The sequence below is a fragment of the Eutrigla gurnardus genome, assembly GCF_963514095.1.
Source record: "Eutrigla gurnardus genome assembly, chromosome: 17".
In the NCBI taxonomy this organism is placed as follows: Eukaryota; Metazoa; Chordata; class Actinopteri; order Perciformes; family Triglidae; genus Eutrigla; species Eutrigla gurnardus.
This window is the reverse complement of record NC_139928.1, coordinates 21,249,666-21,267,967: the sequence shown is the minus strand read 5'-3', so window position 1 is coordinate 21,267,967 and position 18,302 is coordinate 21,249,666. Positions and strand designations below refer to the sequence as shown.

Genomic DNA, 18,302 nt, shown 5'->3' with positions numbered 1-18,302 from the left:
TTCGCCGTTTGGAGAAAACAGGCTGTTTGACATATCATCATATTCCAGATACACGAAGAAAAACCTCTAGGAAGTCAATCATCGTAAAAACAATCTTACGTTTTCAAGAAATATACAAACTACTCACACAAGTGGAAAATAAACTCTGAAGTATATAATGTGTGTGTGTTTGTGTGTGTGTGTCGGGGTCGGCAACACTGATCCAACAACGGAGAGAAAAACTCTAATATCTGTTATCTCTCGTTATCATCAAACTGCCGGATGCTACGAGTGCAGATATGAAAATTCATGGATGTGTGTCGACATGTGAATTTACATTTGTGAAAAGCCTGACAGCATTAAAAAGCATTTAAAAGTATTAAAGTTCAGCTATGCTGTATTATTTAGAGATGAACACACAAACTTCAAAATTATATTTGTAAACTAAAACAAAAAGCCAAATCGTACTTGTAAAATATATACCAACCTAATTTTGAAATGTCGTATTCCAATCAATGAGCATCTACGATGACATCACTGACAGCATCAATAATCCTCGGACGAGTCGCTTTTCAAATTACGCATCGTCATTTGATACATTTTTAATTCGCAAATATTGATTATTGCTCCTTTTAAAGCCTTGTTGCGTTTGGCAACGTTAATGTTTTGGCCACGTGAATATCAGGGACATTAAACCGGTTTTGTCGGTGATCCGGCTCTTTTGTTTATATTTGATTTCAGATTGTGTCAAACTTTGTACATAACAGAGTCTGAAGTTATGGACTGAAGTTCACCCTCCTCTTCCTGCAGTCACTCACATCTGTCAAATACACAAGCATTAAAAATGAACAGTGCAAAACGTAATAATATGGCAATAAGGTATCAGAAATGGAAGGTGTGAAACCACTGGGATAGTACAGGCGTCACACATTAGTTACCTTTTATCCAACGGTGTGTTGCTGCTTGAAGTCTCCGGGTCTGAAGAGACCAAAATACAAAACAATAGTCAAGTAAAGGACAAAATCAGATAAAGAAGCGTTTTGTACGGACAAACAGATGGATATGGACCTGATCGGATAATCAACGATCCTGTAGTTGAAGTCTCAGACGGGGTCTTCTTGTCTAAAAAAACAGAACAAAAGAAATCAACACAAGGTCAATCCTGGGTGACTGTCATGACATTCTCTAGTCTATAGTGTTACTACTCACATATATATATACACATTCACAGTATATCTGCAGCGTCATACTAGCCTACCTTTTATTTTGTTTTCATTTCATTCTTATTATTTTCTACTTGACCTTTTCACTATACAATGTATTGATATTGTAGTTGAACAACATAATTTGTAAGCAATAAAGTACACAAATAAGAGAATCCTCCTTCACCGCGACATTTCGAAAAATGTCAAAAATGTCCCATTCATCATTTTATCCCGTCAGATATTTGTGTTAAATTGTCATAATTAGCGTATGAACTCATTCATCCTTCCATGCATTTGGAATGAAATTTTAAAATATAGGGAGCGACTGCTTTTCAAGTGATTATTACTTTTAAATGTTATTATTATTTAAAGTTTGAATTGGGAATGAAAGTTTAGCTGTGTCAACTTTAGCACTCAGTGAAAGCCACTTTTGGAAATCAATGCAACAAAAATGTTTAATATAATAAAACAAGATGTACTAACAAGTATGCGGGCATTTGTCTGAAAGAAAAACTGGGATTAAACAAAATACATGAAAAATAGGAGCAAATCTGATGAAACCTGAATCTGACAATAAAAATAACAATGAATGTTGAAATTGAATATGAGTTTGTGTCTTCTAGTCGTGACCTTATAGCGCTTGTTGTTGAAGTTTACTGGATAAAGTCACCAACTCAAAGCCTGAAATCAAGAAGAGATGAGACAACGTCTCTGTTTGGGTCTTACAGTTCTTTTTTTTGTGAACCATGAATCCAATCCCAGCGAGGACGAGAGCAAGAAGTACGACTGCAGCGATGACGATGATGACGGTGGTCATGTCAGTGGGCTTCTCTGTTGAGCACAAAACAAGAGGAAATAGTCACAACCTGAACAGATGAAGCAGGTTCCAGGAGAAGAACCTCCATTTGTCAACCGGACCACAATCCTGTATTCAGTGTGTTTGTTGGTCCTTTTGAAAACGTGATCCTGACTGATCTCCTGACAGATACATACATTCATCCAGTTATTAAATCATTCTACTCATCCTCTAAAACTGACCAGTAGTTCATTCAATACGGCGCCTACGACCTCTGAACTGTGGTTGCACATTAAAACAGATACACAACGTTTTTATCATTTACAGCTTAAAAACGAATATTAATTTACAAACAGGGTGAAAAGAAAACGTCTTTCAAATCATAAAAAGAAACAAAAGACGGTTTATAAACGTGTATTTTGTATGTTTGATTATGTTTCTCAGCATGTGCTTCCCACCTTCATCACTTCTGGTCTCAGTCTCACCTTTGTTGCTCCTGATGACGTCCAGTGTGGTGACGATGTCCTTCTTCACACCAGAGAGCTGAAAAACACACTCGTACCTGCTCCGGTCTTCAGCTGCCACTGAGAGTTTCAGGTCAGCACTCATCTGGAAGGTTCCATCGTGGTTGGGGAGGATCTCTCCGAGGTCCACGTCCTCATGGAGATCCTCTCCATCTCTCCTCCAGAACAGTACGGCTCTTTGAGGGTAGAAACCTGTAGCGTGGCAGCTGATTGGAGAGGAGGGAGTCTTCTGGAGGAAGGACACTGAGGGAAGCTCTGAGGAGAGAGAGACGGGTTAGAGGTTCTTTATCATTATTATTATTATCTGCTGTGTATTAATGATCATGTCTGATGTATCTGAAATGCCTTAGTGACACATTCATGATTTATGTTTGTATGTTTTCAATGTAAATAACTGTGATGTGAAGATAAGTGAGAAAAGAAGGGAGAGACAGTAGAGATAATGAGACTTGCACTCACACTGCTCCAAGCCTGTACCAGACTGGTACTTAATAAAAATGCCGCCGTGTATCTCCTTCCAAAATCCAGTACGCTTGCGCTGTCTGCTCGAAATCGCGTGTTTACTAGAAATATGTGCGGATGTGACTTGTCAGTAAAGTTTCAGGCATGTTCTCTGTGTCATTCTCTGTTGTGATGACTTGGAGACGGCGTTCCCTGAAAACAACATCAAGCCATACGTGTGTTGTATTACGACGTGATGACGTATGTGCAACAGGTAACCGTGCACAGTACGGATCAAATGGCCCTGGTGTGAGGGCGGCCAGATGAGGAAGGTAGGACAGAGGGTGAGACGAAGACAGAGACAGGAACTGAGACAGACAGGAACAGGGCAGTGACAGGGATTCTACCTTTTCTCAGCAGAGAGCTCCTCCCGTACTTCAAATACTTCTTCAGTAACTCAGGACAATGATAGGTGATGTCATGTTTATCCCGTTCTAGCCAAGCTTTATTAATATCCCACTTGTGATTGGTGATGACAGCCTGTTGTTTTGGAACGATCCATGTCTTTGTCTTCAGGTCAAACGCAATGAAGTCTTCTCCATCATAACCATATTGAAAGAAACCATTTCCTTCATTGGTCTCATCATCCCATTCACAGCCAATTATCTTCTGGAGAATGTGGACACCTGATAGAGAGAGAGAGAGAGAGAGAGAGAGAGAGAGAGAGAGAGAGAGAGAGAGAGAGAATTAAACCAGAGTGAGATCATCAGTTAATATCACATCGTTTCCATGGAGACACATTGATCCACAGACAACAGAGGAGCTACACCTGCTGCTGTTATTGGCTCCATGAAAGCCAACCATCACCTGGACAGTGTGGACGTCTCAGGGGGAGATGGTCTGAGTAAGGTTCTCTTCAAGTCCGTGTTGCAGTTCGCTTTGCCTGGTCATTGTGAACATAAAGTGTTCCAGCTTCGCTTTGCCATCGTATTTTACCCCTCTAGACCAGAGGTCTTCAACGTTTTCAGGCCAAGTAGCCCCAAGACTTATATTGACCCGGTAGAGGGCCCCCATAATATTAAACAAAGAAGATTTGTATGTGCTCAATATAGGTTGTATTCATGTTAAGGTGCATACGCAACTCCTGGTCCAAGCACTGGTCATCTCCCGCCTTGACTACTGCAACTCTCTCCTGGCCAGATTCCCGGCCTCGGCGACTAAACCATTGCAGCGTATCCAGAACGCTGCAGCACGCCTTGTCTTCAATCTACCGAAATTATCCCATTTGACCCCCCTCCACCGTGACCTCCACTGGCTCCCTGTTGCAGCACGCATCCAATTCAAGACGATGGCACTGGCTATTGAAGAACTGTGGGGGAAACAGTTGTGCTGGGACCACTTCACCCGTACTCCGGTTAGGGAATAAGGACACTGTTTCGACGTTTTCAACTTTCTTTATATACATTTTTTCAGCCGCCGTTCAGTACACACATTTTGTTCAACACGCTGACTTTTTTTAAGGACCCCAAACATCAACATAGCTGCCCTGTAAACTGCCTAACTCAAATTATTCACATATTTAGATGAACATTATATTTAACAAATTAACATATTAATAGGGTGTCTTTGCTTACTCACAAAGGGAATTTATAACAGCCGCCCCCTAAATAGCATGGCTATTTTGAAATAAACATAAATTCCCACAACAAGAGTCCTTTAACCAGGATTATCTTCGGGAAGAGCTGACAGCTGGACCAGCCGAGCCACTGGTCTCAGGTAAGTCTTCTCGCCAACTCTGACCTCAGCTGTCCGTATACATCCATCATCACTTGCATTCAGCTTGACCACCCTCCCCATTGGCCAGTGAGCATGTGGAAGCTGAGGATCAACAATCATCACAACTGTAACCAGGAGGAGATGATCTGTGTGTTGGCGCCACCTCTGGCGGGTTTGAAGAGTGGGTAAGTAGTTTCTGATGAACTCTGTCCAGAAGTGGTCCGCCATCATCTGGCAATGACGCCAGCGCCTCCTGGTGAGGGCGTCGGGAGCATAGGTGACTTGTGGGAGAGAGGCATCCTGCTGCCCCATCAACAGCATGCTAGGTGTCACTGGGTCTGGATCGGCCACATCCGAAGATACATATCCTAACGGCTTGGCATTGAGGATGTCTTCCACCTCGATGAGGAGTGTGAGCAGAACCTCCTCTTGGAGCGCTTGTGCACCTATGACCACTTGCAGGGATTTCTTGACTGATTGAATCTCGCGCTCCCAGATACCACCAAAGTGGGGAGATGCTGGTGGGTTAAAACGGAACTTAATCTGCTTTTCTGCAAGCCTCTCCTGCAACTGTGACTCCATTGCTGCAAAGGCCTCCGTCAGCTCCTTATCTGCCCTTCGGAAGTTAGTCCCCTGGTCAGAGAGGATCTCAAAGGGGGTGCCTCTCCGCGTGATGAACCGTCTCAGTGCTAGGAGGAAAGCATCTGTGTCGAGGCTGGTGAGCAGGTCCAGATGTATACATCGTGTGGTGAGACATTTAAAAATAATCCCCCAGCGCTTTTCACTCCGCCTCCCAACCTTGACCATGTACGGCCCGAAGCAGTCCACGCCTGTTGAGAAGAATGGAGGTTTGAGCAGCCACAGACGGGCAGAGGGCAGGTCTGCCATCCTCGGCACCACTGGCTTCCCTCTCCACTTCATGCACCCAGCGCAAGCTCTCTGGTACTTCTTGATAGCCTGCCTTCCCCGCAGAATCCAATAGTAGCGCCTCATCTCCGCAAGCACCCTATCAGGCCCGGGGTGGTGTAGTTGAGCATCCGTCTCTTTAATGAGGAGCGTGGTAACTGCATGATGTGGATCCAACAGAATCGGGTGAATGTCAGTGGGGCTAGAGCTGCCTAAACGGCGCAGGCGTCCTCCAACCCGTATAAGACCCATTGTGGGGTCTAATTCTGGAGCGAGCGTACTCAGCCTACTGCTGGGGGGCACGGGCTTGCCTGCTCTAAGGCATCTGACTTCTTCAGAGAAGCAGTCTGCTTGGCTGGTCTTCAGCAGGTGGACTTCTGCATCTCGAAGGTCACACAGTGGCGGAGCAGGGTCGGCCGCCGCCCCATGGAGGGACTGCTGAGTAGCCTTGACCAGCTCCCTCCAGTTGCTGAACTGGGTGATGTCTGGTATCTTGAGTGGTGAGCTTGTCTGTGTGAGGGCACAAAAAACACTCTGTTTTAACTCACGACTGTCTTCGGGCTCTGTAGCATTAGGAGTAGGACGTGATGGCCATTCATCCGGTGGGCGGCGAAGGAATGCTGGTCCCTGGATCCAACGACTTGGTGCTGCCAGCTCAGGTAGCGTCTTGCCATGTCTGAGATCGTCGGCTGGATTGTTAGCTGTATCCACATACCCCCAGGTGTGCGAGGCAGTCAATTCCTGGATCTCAGAAACCCGGGTTCCCACGAAGACCTTGAACTTACACGACTGAGAGGTCAGCCAGGTAAGAACTGTCGTGGAGTCAGTCCATAAGCAGGTCTGGGCGATACACAAGGTGAGCTTGCCCACTGTCGAATCTCGAACCCTCCTGAGGCCAGACATTGTCGCATCTTGTCCACTAGAAGCTTGGCTGACTCAGTTGTTGACAGGCTCTGAAGACAATTGTCCACGTAGAAAGACTGTTCGACGGACTGCAGAAAGTCTTCATTTCCTGCAGCATTTTCTTTGACATGTTTTTGCAGAGCAAATGTTGCACAACACGGGCTGCTCGTGGTGCCAAATGGCAAAACCTGCCATTGGTAGACATCAGGCAGTTTCTCCCTTTGCACGTTCCTCCAAACAAACCTCAGCAACGGTCGGTCCTCAGGTAGGAGCCGAACCTGATGGAACATGGCTCTGATGTCTTCACTGATGGCGACAGCTCGTTGAGGGAGAGACCACCATGATTAAAGGAGCAGTCAAAGACCAGACGATGTTTGCCATTGTGATGGACGAGGTGATGAGGTATGAACCATGACTCACTGGAGCTGTCTCCCTCTTCGAGCTTTGTGACACACCCACCATCTATAAGCTTCTGGATCTCTGCGTCATATATTTTAGCTTTGACAGGGTCTTTAAGTAGTCGTCTCTCTGTACTGCGTAGCGTTGGCATCACTGCTTCAACATCTGCTTTCAGTGCTTTACCCGGAGCAGAGGTGTGGCGTAGCGAAGTGTGTCACCAACCTTCACTCTCCTAGTGCGTGCTTCCAAGACGCTCACCGCTTCCTGATCCAGGCGGGACCGCACTGCTAACCGCTCACTACGGAATGGAAGCACATCAAGCTGCCAGAGGCGTTCGACGTGTTGGTAGATGTCGTCTGGTGTTGGCTTGAAGGCGGTGTAGTAGCATGATGCAGCAGGGGACTGTGAACCATCTGGACCCTGAAGTGTCCAGCCGAGTGCTGTACGGATAGCTACAGGTCCTCCCTTTGGGCCAAACCTCACCGGTTCTATGGCAGTGATCAGGTGAGTATAATCTGCGCCGATGAGCAGCAGTGGTTGCACCTTATTGAAGCTCTGCAGTTGTAACCCTCTCAGGTGGCGGTAGCGTCTCTGGAGCGCTGCTATTTGATAGGATTGCTCTGTCAGGGTAAGTTGACCTGCTGTATAGGCCCTTTCGACCAAATGCTGTTCTGATGGTAATGCTGGAGAGGCCACATGAAAGTCAACCGATGCTCCAGTGAGGTGAACAACATCCTGACGAACAGTCCGCAGGGTGAGGGACTCCGCTCTGCCTCTGAGCCCCAGGTCTCGAACTGCAGCTGGGAGGATTATGGTGCGTTCAGCCCCATCATCAAGGATTGCATAGGTCTGCAGTGATTTGGTCCCATGACTGATGATGACCGGCACCACCTTGAGGTATACTTTCCCTCCTTGTATAGAGTTAGCAGCTGAGGTGCAGTCTTTGGGTGTGATGAGGTAGACACGGGGACCTGGCCTGGTGACATCGTGCAGCACTCTCAGGTGGATCTCTTGACACTCACTGCATGGTTTCTTTAAAGTGCAGCTCTCTTGGTCGTGGTTAGTACGGCCACAGTTGCGACACTTCTCAATTTCTTGTGTTGAGCGTTGAATAATGTCTGGACACTGTGACAAGTAGTGCTCGGTGCTTTTGCAGAAGAGACACATCCTCTTAAACCTTTGTTGCTTAGCTGCTGGCCGAGGCATCTCGGCTGATTTGGACTGGTCCGCACCGTGATACACAGAGACAGGCTGAGTTCGAGGCCGGGGAGTAGGGACAGGTCTGTCTCCTTTGGGAGGCGGTGCTCCTTCAGCTCGATGGCGCTGTGCCATTTTTGCGGACAGTCTCTGAGCTTCTGCCTTCACCTTGAGCCAGTCTGCGAGGTCTCTGAGGTTATATGGGTTTAGCGTGCTGGTGCTGAGCCGCCCCTGGATCTGTAGATGCTCCACAAAGTTGTCCCTCATATGTCTAGGGAGTTTGCTAAGTAGTCGGTCAACATGGCCAGTAGACATCACTTCCATCCCATTTGGCCCTTCCAACGGGGTTAGCATTCCCACCAGCAAATCAACGTTGAGGGCGAAGCTCTGAAAGGCTTTGGGGTCTCCAGATTTGAGATCAGGAGAGTTCAGGATGGCTGCAATCTCACTTTGTGCCAACTGATGCGGCTGCCCGTACTGTCTCTGCAGAGCCTGCATGGTGACGGTGTAGGGTTGTGCATAATGTCTGCAAGACTGAGCTATTAGTTTGGCTTCGTCCAGGACCAAGTGTTCCATAAGCACACGGTATTTGTAATGTTCAGAAAGTTCAGTGTGCGGATTGAGCAGATGGTCCAGCGCCATTTTTAAGTCAGCGAACTCTCTCTCACTGTCATGTATTAACTTAGGCAGTTCAGGTACTGGAACTGGCTGTCTGGGGGACTGGACGGTGTACGGTACCTGCAGTGGTGTATACTGGGACTGGGGGCTGTACTGAACCTGTAGAGATGACGCAGGCTGCTGCTGGGTGAAACCAGCGGGGGCAGACACCAGTTGATAGGCTGGCTGAGTTGGAGGAGGAGACAGAGGCTGGTAGAATTGCAGATGTTGGTTCTGCAGTGGCAGTGGCAGCTGGTATATTGGCTGTGTAGAGATGGTTGATGGAGGCTGATAGGCGGTCCTCAGGGGAAGGACAGGGTTGTAGGACGACGGATTGATAACTGGCTGCGCCGACCTGAGTGGGATGTATTGCTGCACTGATGCTGGATTTACTGATGTTGTCTGCATGGGCAGGTATTGCAGCTGTGCAGCTGGTGGCACTCTGTCCTGTACATTGTTAACCGTCGGTGTAGGAGGCTGGTTAGACTGGTAGCCAGATGTAGCTGGTATCTGTGAACTTGTATAACTCACTACTTGTGGTGCTTGAGGAGGAGGCTGCAGCAGGGACACATTCAGCGTAGTGGGGGGAGGCGGTGCCCATACAGATGTCACAGTTGATGGCAGAGACTGCGTCAGTGTGTAGTTCTCCTGTCTACTACCTGGTGTAGGAGTCGTTGCTGCTTGAAGCTTTAATGCTGCAGAGGTGGTATATGGCAGTGTAGACAGTTGTGGCTCGTGTTGAAGTAGTCTAGCTGATCCAAGCTGAAGGTTGGATGGCTGTGGCAGAGGGGTGCTGCAAACTACTCGACCACTTAACCAGGGTGATTGATATGGTGGGATGCTCATATTGAGATGGTCTGGTGGCCGTATACCAGGATAACTGCTTTGATAGCTCTGCTCTGCGGGCGCCACTGATGAGGGGCTCATATGGCCTGTTAGCTGGCTGGGCAAGTCTCTACCGAGCATCGCCATGTCCCACTCGCTCACTTTGTCGGCCGCTCCAGGCGATAAAAGACGATCGGGAATAGCGTGCGCTCCGTGCAGCTGGTCCGCTATACGCACAGACTCGGTCTGTAGGCTCAGTGACTGCAGCTGCTGTGCGCCGACGCTTTCTCTTTGGTCTTTAGCGCGGGCACCGTGAGGAATGAGTGACTGTGGAAGGCTAACCTGGTAGCTTTCTAGCCTAGCTGGAAGCTGTCGCTGTCTTGCTCCGAGTGCGGCGCTGTCCGCGGACGTTATTATCGGCGTGTCCATTTCTCCGTCGCAAGTGAAGAGATCCGGCTCGAAGGATCAATATTGAAGAACTGTGGGGGAAACAGTTGTGCTGGGACCACTTCACCCGTGATCATACTCCGGTTAGGGAATAAGGACACCGTTTCGACGTTTTCAACTTTCTTTATATAAACTTTTTCAGCCGCCGTTCAGTACACACATTTTGTTCAACACGCTGACTTTTTTTAAGGACCCCAAACATCAACATAACTGCCCTGTAAACTGCCTGACTCAAATGATTCACATATTTAGATGAACATTACATTATACAAATTAACATATTAATAAGGTGTCTTTGCTTACTCACAAGGGGAATTTATAACACTGGCCTTCAGGGCCATCAATGGAACGGCACCCATCTACCTTCAAACACTGGTCAAACCTCATGCCCCGAAGCGAGCACTTCGCTCCTCTACTTCAGCTGGCCGGCTGGTACCACCATCGCTGAAATCAAACAAATGTCGCTCAGCAAAGTCCAGACTCTTCTCTGTTCTGGTCCTCAGTAGTGGAACGAACTCCCGACTAATGTCAGGACAGCAGAGTCATTTGCCATCTTCCGAAAAAGGAAGATCACCTGTTCAGACTTCACCTCGACTCTACATAGCATGACCCACTAACAGTTTGATACATGTCACCGAGCTCAGCTGTCACTCAAGTACTCAGTACTACTGAGACTCAAGTACTGAGTACTACCGAGTACTTCTGAGACTCAAGTACTGAGAACTACTAGGTACTATGTATTGTCAAACAGTTGAGTGCTTCGTACTCAACTGTTTGCCAGTACATGGCACCGAGCTCAGCTGTCACTCAAGTACTACCGAGTACTACCGAGTACTACCGAGTACTACCGAGTACTTCTGAGACTCAAGTACTGAGAACTACTAGGTACTATGTACTGGCAAACAGTTGAGTGCGAAGCACTACATGTCACCAAGCTCAGCTGTCACTCAAGTACTCTGTACTACCGAGTACTACTGAGGCTCAAGTACTGAGAACTACTAGGTACTATGTATTGTTTGAAAAACTCCAACTCCCACTGACTGCTCCTATCGGCAAATCAGAGCGCACCTGCTATCACTTCTGAGTGAGACAGAGAGAGATAGACGCTAGGGCAAGTTAGAAATGCTGCTCATTTCAGGTTTCTTTGAAAATCTGCTTCTCAATTTGTATTGCAGTCAATTGGGAGAACAACCGACGTGGCTGCGCTTAGAGGTTGCTAGTTCAAATTCTGTAAATGTCACAGAGTTTTTGAGCACATTGTGAGAGACAGGACAATATCACGTCTGTAGAGTGAAGATTGTGGCCGGGAGGAGTTTGGAAAGGAAAAAAATCTGAAGTATTTCGAGGAGCCCTCACACTCTAAGCGATGATGTCACCCACTCTAGCCCAGAAGGTTCTGCGCAATACACGCCCATTATAATCTCATGATTTCTCCCAAAACGATTATGGTCATTGAACAGTGATTGATCAAAAACTATATGACCTATTGAAACGCGGATTGACACACCAGGACACAAGACTTGTGTCCTGTCTCTACGTTTTAGAGTTTAAATGGAGTTTCTAGGTGAAAGTATGACTGAGCAGCAGGCGTTTGAAAGGCTACAATTTCTAACTTTAATATTCTGGACATCTTTTAAATAGCACACCGATCCCGATCAAGCCGCACGTTTTGATATAACATTCGCCTAGGTGCTCGCTTTTGTTTGGGACGAGTAGCGAATCAAAAAAGGGAGGAGGAAGAATACGAAAAAACACGCAAGATTTCAATAGCACCTACTGTTTGTTGTCTACAAACAGTAGGTGGCTGTGCTTCGCACTGCCTCCCTAATTAAAGAATTAAAAAGCTCAGAATTATTTCTGTGTGGAAATGACACTAAACATCACGTCAATGAAGGAGAAAGCATTAACTTTAATGAACTACAGTGTGAGCAGGACTGAGGCCCCATCAGAGCTGAGGTGGACCAGAATCAGAACTGAGGTTGAATCTTCAAATCTTTTGTCTGAACAACACTGAACAGGAGTTAATACAAAACTAGAAAATTCCCCCGCCGGGAAATTTTGAGAGGGAGGCAGTGGGCCACCGCCCGGGGGTAAAAGTTTAAAGTTTAAACGGAGTTTCTAGGTGAAAGAATGACCGAGCAGACGACGTTTGACTCAAAAAACTACATTTCCCACTACTAAATGTAGTTTTTACTACATTCCTGTCCACTAATCAGAGCACACCACTCGTGTCTCCATTTTAAAGTTTAAATGGAGTTTCTAGGTGAAAGTATGGACGAGCAGAAGACGTTTGACTAAAAAAACTACATATCCCACTACTAAATGTAGTTTTTAGTACATTCTTGTCCACCAATCAGAGCACACCTGCTGTCAGTTATGAAGATCAGTGCCCCACAGTGCTGTCACCATGGCAACGGCCCTTGCTGCGTGTGTATGACTGCTTTGGAGCCTCTCTCTGCTTCTTTCTATCGCTCCATTCCCCCTCTGCGGAAGGTCCGAACAAAAGCTTGCCACGCTCACACCGAAACTCCTATCGACAAAATTTCCGCACCGTTAGCGCCACAAGACTCGGCTGAAGACACTGATGACTTTTATTTTTTCCTAGTGTCAGAAATGTGGACGCTAGGGCGAGTTAGAAATGCTGTTCATATCAGGTTTCTTTGAAAATCTGCTTCTCAATTAACATTGGAGCGGATGAGGAGAAAAAAAGACTTGGCCGCGCTTAGAGGTTGCTAGTTCAAATTCTGTAAATCTCACAGAGATTTTGAGCACATTGTGAGAGACAGGACAAGTTTGTCTACAAAATTGGAAAATATCACATCTGTAGAGTGAAGATTGTGGCCGGGAGGAGTTTGGAAAGGAAAAAAATCTGAGAAGCCCTCACACTCTAACTGATGATGTCACGCACTCTAGCCCAGAAGGTTCCGCGCAATACACACCCATTATAATCTCATGATTTCTCCCAAAACAATCATGGTCATTGAACAGTGATTGATCAAAAACTATATGAGCTATTGAAACGCGGATTGACACACCAGGACACAATACTTTTGTCTACGTTTTAGAGTTTAAATGGAGTTTCTAGGTGAAAGTATGACTGAGCAGCAGGCGTTTGAAAAGCTACAATTTCTGCTCTCTTTTTTTCGTCCGTCCCATTCATTCCTATGGGAGTTTTTGCGGTGATTAATATTCTGGACTTCTTTTTAATAGCACACCGATCCCGATCAAGCCGCACGTTTTGATGTAACATTCGCCTAGGTGCTCGTTTTCGTTTGGTAGTTTTAGGGAATCAAAAAATGGTAAGAAGAGCCACCTACTGTTTGTCTCTGCAAACAGTAGGTGGCTGTGCTTAGCACTGCCTCCCTAATTATATAAAACACAGAAATGCAGAAAATTATCTAATTAGAGAAACTGGAACTAGAACATGTTTTCTGATTTATTAAATAAAAGACTGATAATCAATGTTCTGCTGATTATCTAGTGGATGTGTGTGTGTGTGTGTGTGTGTGTGTGTGTGTGTGTGTGTGTGTGTGTGTGTGTGTGTGTGTGTGTTTATTAAAATACTGGATGAAAGTATAAACCAAATGTTGTCAAAATGAAGTGAAACATAAACAAACCTCCACTTTGGTTGAAGTGCTGCTTTGTAACTTCAATTTTGTTTTTGTCGGCATGCTGAACACCCACACAGATCTCAGTGTGACTCTGCCAGTACTGAGGATCATCTTCTTTGATTCTGCTCATCCAGTCCTGTTTGGGTTCTGCTCTCATGGTGTTGCTGTCATAGTGAATTATCTCAACGTCATCAACCAATGCAACAGCCACAAACTCTGGGAAGTTTGGGACTCCAGAGGACGCCGTGTTGAAATACTCCAGAGAGTGAATCTCTGCAACACAAGATGAACATCATGATCTCAGTTTTTATCTTCAACAAATCACTGAACAATGTTGTTTTCCTGCACACACAATCCAAAAGAACTACTTCTCTCTCTCTTCTATTGCTGTTTGTTATTTTTCATATTCAACTAATAGGTTTTATTTTGTTTGATGTTGTCGTCAGAGTGTTTGTGGATTTCAGATGTTTGAGTATAAAAGTTATTTTTTTAAATACAGAAAGAACCAAGAAACCAAATCTGACCGTTTGTCCCTCACTTTCATAAATCTTGATTTCTGTAAACTGAAGTTAAATCTCAACATCGTTGTTAAACAACATGTTGTGTGAAACCAAATCCTCTCAGCTTTATATTCCAGAATATTCTGATATATTAATATTTGTTCTACATCAGCCGATAGCATTTTTAATATAAACACATAACATGAACAGACTTCATACAGATTCATTAGCTGCTGTTGTTTAAACATGAAATAGCTCCCTCTGGAGGACAAACTATGTAATGGAGACGCTGCTCATGAATTACCTCAAACTTTGTCATTTCTTCACCTGGAATTCTTCTTACTTATCACACAATATTTATACACACTGATATGATATATATGTAATATGATAATATGTGCTAATACGGATGATTTGTGAGTGAAGTTCTACTAAACAGCTTCAGATCTGACCAAACCAACTCAGTAGTGACGTACTACATTCAAACAGACGAGTGTTTCAGTGTGGAGACACATTTCATCCCGAACTTGGAGGAAGTCCTGGAGCTGAACAGCAAAGACGACCGAAAGAAGCGTCGGCTCATATAAACAGGGCTTAAAGACATGACGCAGTTCTTCTGTTACAAGCGAGCAACTTAAAAGCCAACAACTAAAGTGTGGACTCACCTGCGGCCGCGCTGTGGAGGCCGACGGCCAGGAGAAGAAGCACAGTCCACGTCTCCATCGTCACCTGTCCTTCTCAAGCTGTCTTCAACTCTTCACTTGTTATTATTGTGGAGGCAAAGTGATAACGTCCGAGCTGCTGCTCTATCCGGGCTGAAGTGAGGCTGAGACCAGGAAGAGCGCTGACTTCACCCTCCGTCTGAGCCAATGGGGATTTTAGCTGAGCACCGACGTCACTAATAGGCGGGTAAAGCTACTGAGGTTAATAACGAAAGTGAAAGTGGAGCGATGTTGTTTCAGCCTGCGTGAGAGGACGCTGAAGACCCTTTATTCTGGTTTCTCAACGCTGTCCGCACCTGAAAGGAGCATTTAACCTCCTGCTGCTCAGCTCTGCTGTGATCATCTGCAGGCTAATGCAATGTAATGTGCAGAAATGTTTGAATGAAGCTCACATACACTGCAGTAAACAAGAGCTCCAAGTGTGTCTTCATTGATGTTTGTCTTTTAGCAAAATGGCGCCTGGCGTCAGTAGAAACAGCGAGAAACTGAGAGTTCCTTCGTTGTGTTGAGGAAGTGTCTGTTAGCTTCACGGAGTTTGTGACCAGTTATAAGCTGGTCACAAACTCCTGATTCCTTGTCAGTTCCTTCTGTGTATTTGGTCTAGTATGTTCCTTGTGGTTTAATCGCATCCCGGCCTATGCGATTAAACCATTGCAGCGTATCCAGAACGCTGCAGCACGCCTTATCTTCAATCTACCCAAATTCTCCCACGTGACCCCCCTCCTCCGTGACCTCCACTGGCTCCCTGTTGCAGCACGCATCCAATTCAAGACGATGACACTGGCCTTCAGGGCCATCAATGGAACGGCACCTGCTTACCTTCAAACACTGGTCAAACCTCATGCCCCGAAGCGAGCACTCCGCTCCTCTACTTCAGCTGGCCGGCTGGTACCACCATCGCTGAAATCAAACAAATGTCGCTCAGCAAAGTCCAGACTCTTCTCTGTTCTGGCGCCTCAGTGGTGGAACGAACTCCCGACCAATGTCAGGACAGCAGAGTCATTTGCCATCTTCCGAAAAAGGCTCAAGACTCACCTGTTCAGACTTCACCTCGACTCTACATAGCATGACCCACTAACACCCTCCCTCGACCGGGGACACGGGTCTGGGACACCAGTCTCCTTGGTGCAAGTCGTGTGTTTGTTTGACCCTCCACCGGCAGACTCACGTTCTAAACGTCCTCACTTGTTCACGACGCTGCTTCTTCATGCAGATGCGTTTACGTTGCAGTGCAGACGGCGTGGCGTACGAACGACTAACAAGAAGCTAGAAAGGCGTTCTTATTGCAGCGACGGGACGACGAATTGTTGCGTCAATCATTCGCCGGTTGGAGAAAACAGGCTGTTTGACACATCATCATATTCCAGACACACGAAGAAAAACCTCTAGGAAGTCAATCATCGTAAAAACAAACTTACGTTTTCAAGAAATATACAAACTATTTACACAACTGGAAAATGTGTGTGTGTGTGTGTGTGTGTGTGTCGGGCAGTAACGCGTTAGAAGTAACGCGTTACTGTAATCCAATTACTTTTCAAATAACGAGTAAAGTAAAGGATTACAATTGCAAAAATAGTAATTCGATTACTTTTACCTTCCTGCAAGCAGCCTGCGTTACTGCGTTACTAAACCGTGATTTATCTTTGCCACGTGACACTCTCTCATGAGTCGACTCGTGACAATGACGTAGCGGCGCGACGTCTAGAAGTAAACAACAGACACATGTGTGCAAGACATGGAGTGCGGGAGAAAGAGCGAACATGGAGCATTTAATTCATGGAAGTTCAGACATTACTTTGAGTTTGACTCGGTAAAAGATGTAAAAAACATTAACGTCCGCTGTACACTCTGCGTGGGAAGAAAGATTTTGTCTACAGCGAAAAATTCCACCTCAAATCTGAGCAAGCACCTAGCAAGCCGGCACAAGAATGTGAAACTCACTGAGACACCCCGAAATCCCGACATGGCCGCTGCAGCAACAGAGGGACCCTCTCCTGCTAAACAGGTGAAAATAGATTTAAGAGCGTCAGCGACAGGACTTAGTGCCGCTGAACTGAAGAAGCTTGTCGCTGGCTATATTGTCGAGGACATGTTGCCCATTTCCACTGTAGACTCTGATTCATTCCGACGCCTAAATGTGGCATGCAACAGCATTTTCTGTTTTGGTAAACGCATTACTCCTCTCTGCACTGCAACTGTTAAAAGATGTAAATGTTAATAGAGACTTTGGTTTTAATTATTTTATTGCTGTATTTTATTTACATCTATTCGAATGAAGGTGTGTATACACACCAAAACGATTTTCTTTAAATGAGACTGTTGCATTTAATTTATTTTTTTGTTTGCAATGTGCATAGTTAAAAAGATTGAGTAATAAAAACAAGTTTTAAAAAAAGCGTATTGAGGTTGTGTATAGCTAGTGTATTTTTGAAAAGTAAAAAGTAAAGTAATTAGTAAAGTAACTAATTACTTTTGAAAATAAGTAATCAGTAAAGTAACTGGATTACTTTCTTGGATAAGTAATCAGTAATCAGTAACTAATTACTTTTTCCAAGTAACTTGACCAACACTGGTGTCGGGGTCGGCAACACCGATCCAACAACGGAGAGAAAAACGCTAATATCTGTTATCTCTCGTTATCATCAAACTGCCGGATGCTACGAGTGTAGATATGAAAATGTGAATGCACGTTCATGGATGTGTGTCGACATGTGAATTTACATTTGTGAAAAGCCTGACAGCATTAAAAAGCATTTAAAAGTATTAAAGTTCAGCTATGCTGTATTATTTATAGATGAACACAAACCTCAAAATTCATTTTGTAAACTAAAACAAAAAGCAAAAATCCAAATCGTACTTGTAAAATATATACCAACCTAATTTTGAAATGTCGTTTTCCAATCAATGAGCATCTACGATGACATCACCGACAGCATCGATAATCCTCGGACAAGTCGCTTTTCAAATTACGCATCGTCATTTGATACATTTTTAATTCTCAAATATTGATTATTGCTCCTTTTAAAGCCTTGTTGCGTTTGGTAACGTTAATGTTTTGGCCACATGAATTTAGGGGACATTAAACCGGTTTTGTCGGTGATCCGGCTCTTTTGTTTATATTAGATTTCAGATTGTGTCAAACTTTGTACATAACAGAGTCTGAAGTTATGGACTGAAGTTCACCCTCCTCTTCCTGCAGTCACTCACATCTGTCAAATATACAAGCATTAAAAATGAACAGTGCAAAATGTAATAATATGGCAATAAGGTATCAGAAATGGAAGGTGTGAAACCACTGGGATAATACAGACGTCACACATTAGTTACCTTTTATCCAACGGTGTGTTGCTGCTTGAACTCTGAGTCTGAAGAGACCAAAATACAAAACAATAGTCAAGTAAAGGACAAAATCAG

The 18,302-nt window shown here is 45.1% G+C and overlaps 2 protein-coding genes across 3 annotated transcripts in view; both read right to left on the bottom strand.

The window, feature by feature from the left end:
- LOC311027493 (major histocompatibility complex class I-related gene protein-like) overlaps positions 1-18,302 on the bottom strand; it is a 60,248-nt gene that overhangs the window by 36,902 nt on the left and 5,044 nt on the right. Inside the window, exon 7 of the mRNA XM_084031515.1 lies at positions 1,048-1,101. Within this exon, the coding sequence (XP_083887641.1) occupies positions 1,048-1,101 (54 nt within the window). The remainder of the gene's footprint in view (positions 1-1,047; positions 1,102-18,302) is intronic.
- Positions 2,149-18,192, bottom strand: LOC311028077 (H-2 class I histocompatibility antigen, Q9 alpha chain-like). 2 transcript variants are annotated; one of them, XM_084032350.1, is made up of 4 exons: positions 14,832-18,190; positions 13,673-13,939; positions 10,363-10,499; positions 3,493-3,631 (listed from the first exon to the last, which is right to left on the bottom strand). In XM_084032350.1, the coding sequence occupies exons 1-3, from the start codon at positions 14,887-14,889 to the stop codon at positions 10,468-10,470; spliced, it is 357 nt and encodes a 118-aa protein (XP_083888476.1). In that variant the 5' UTR covers positions 14,890-18,190; the 3' UTR covers positions 3,493-3,631; positions 10,363-10,467. The 2 variants fall into 2 exon arrangements, with proteins under 2 accessions (XP_083888475.1, XP_083888476.1); XM_084032349.1 differs by lacking the exon at positions 10,363-10,499 and having other exon boundaries at positions 2,149-3,631; positions 14,832-18,192.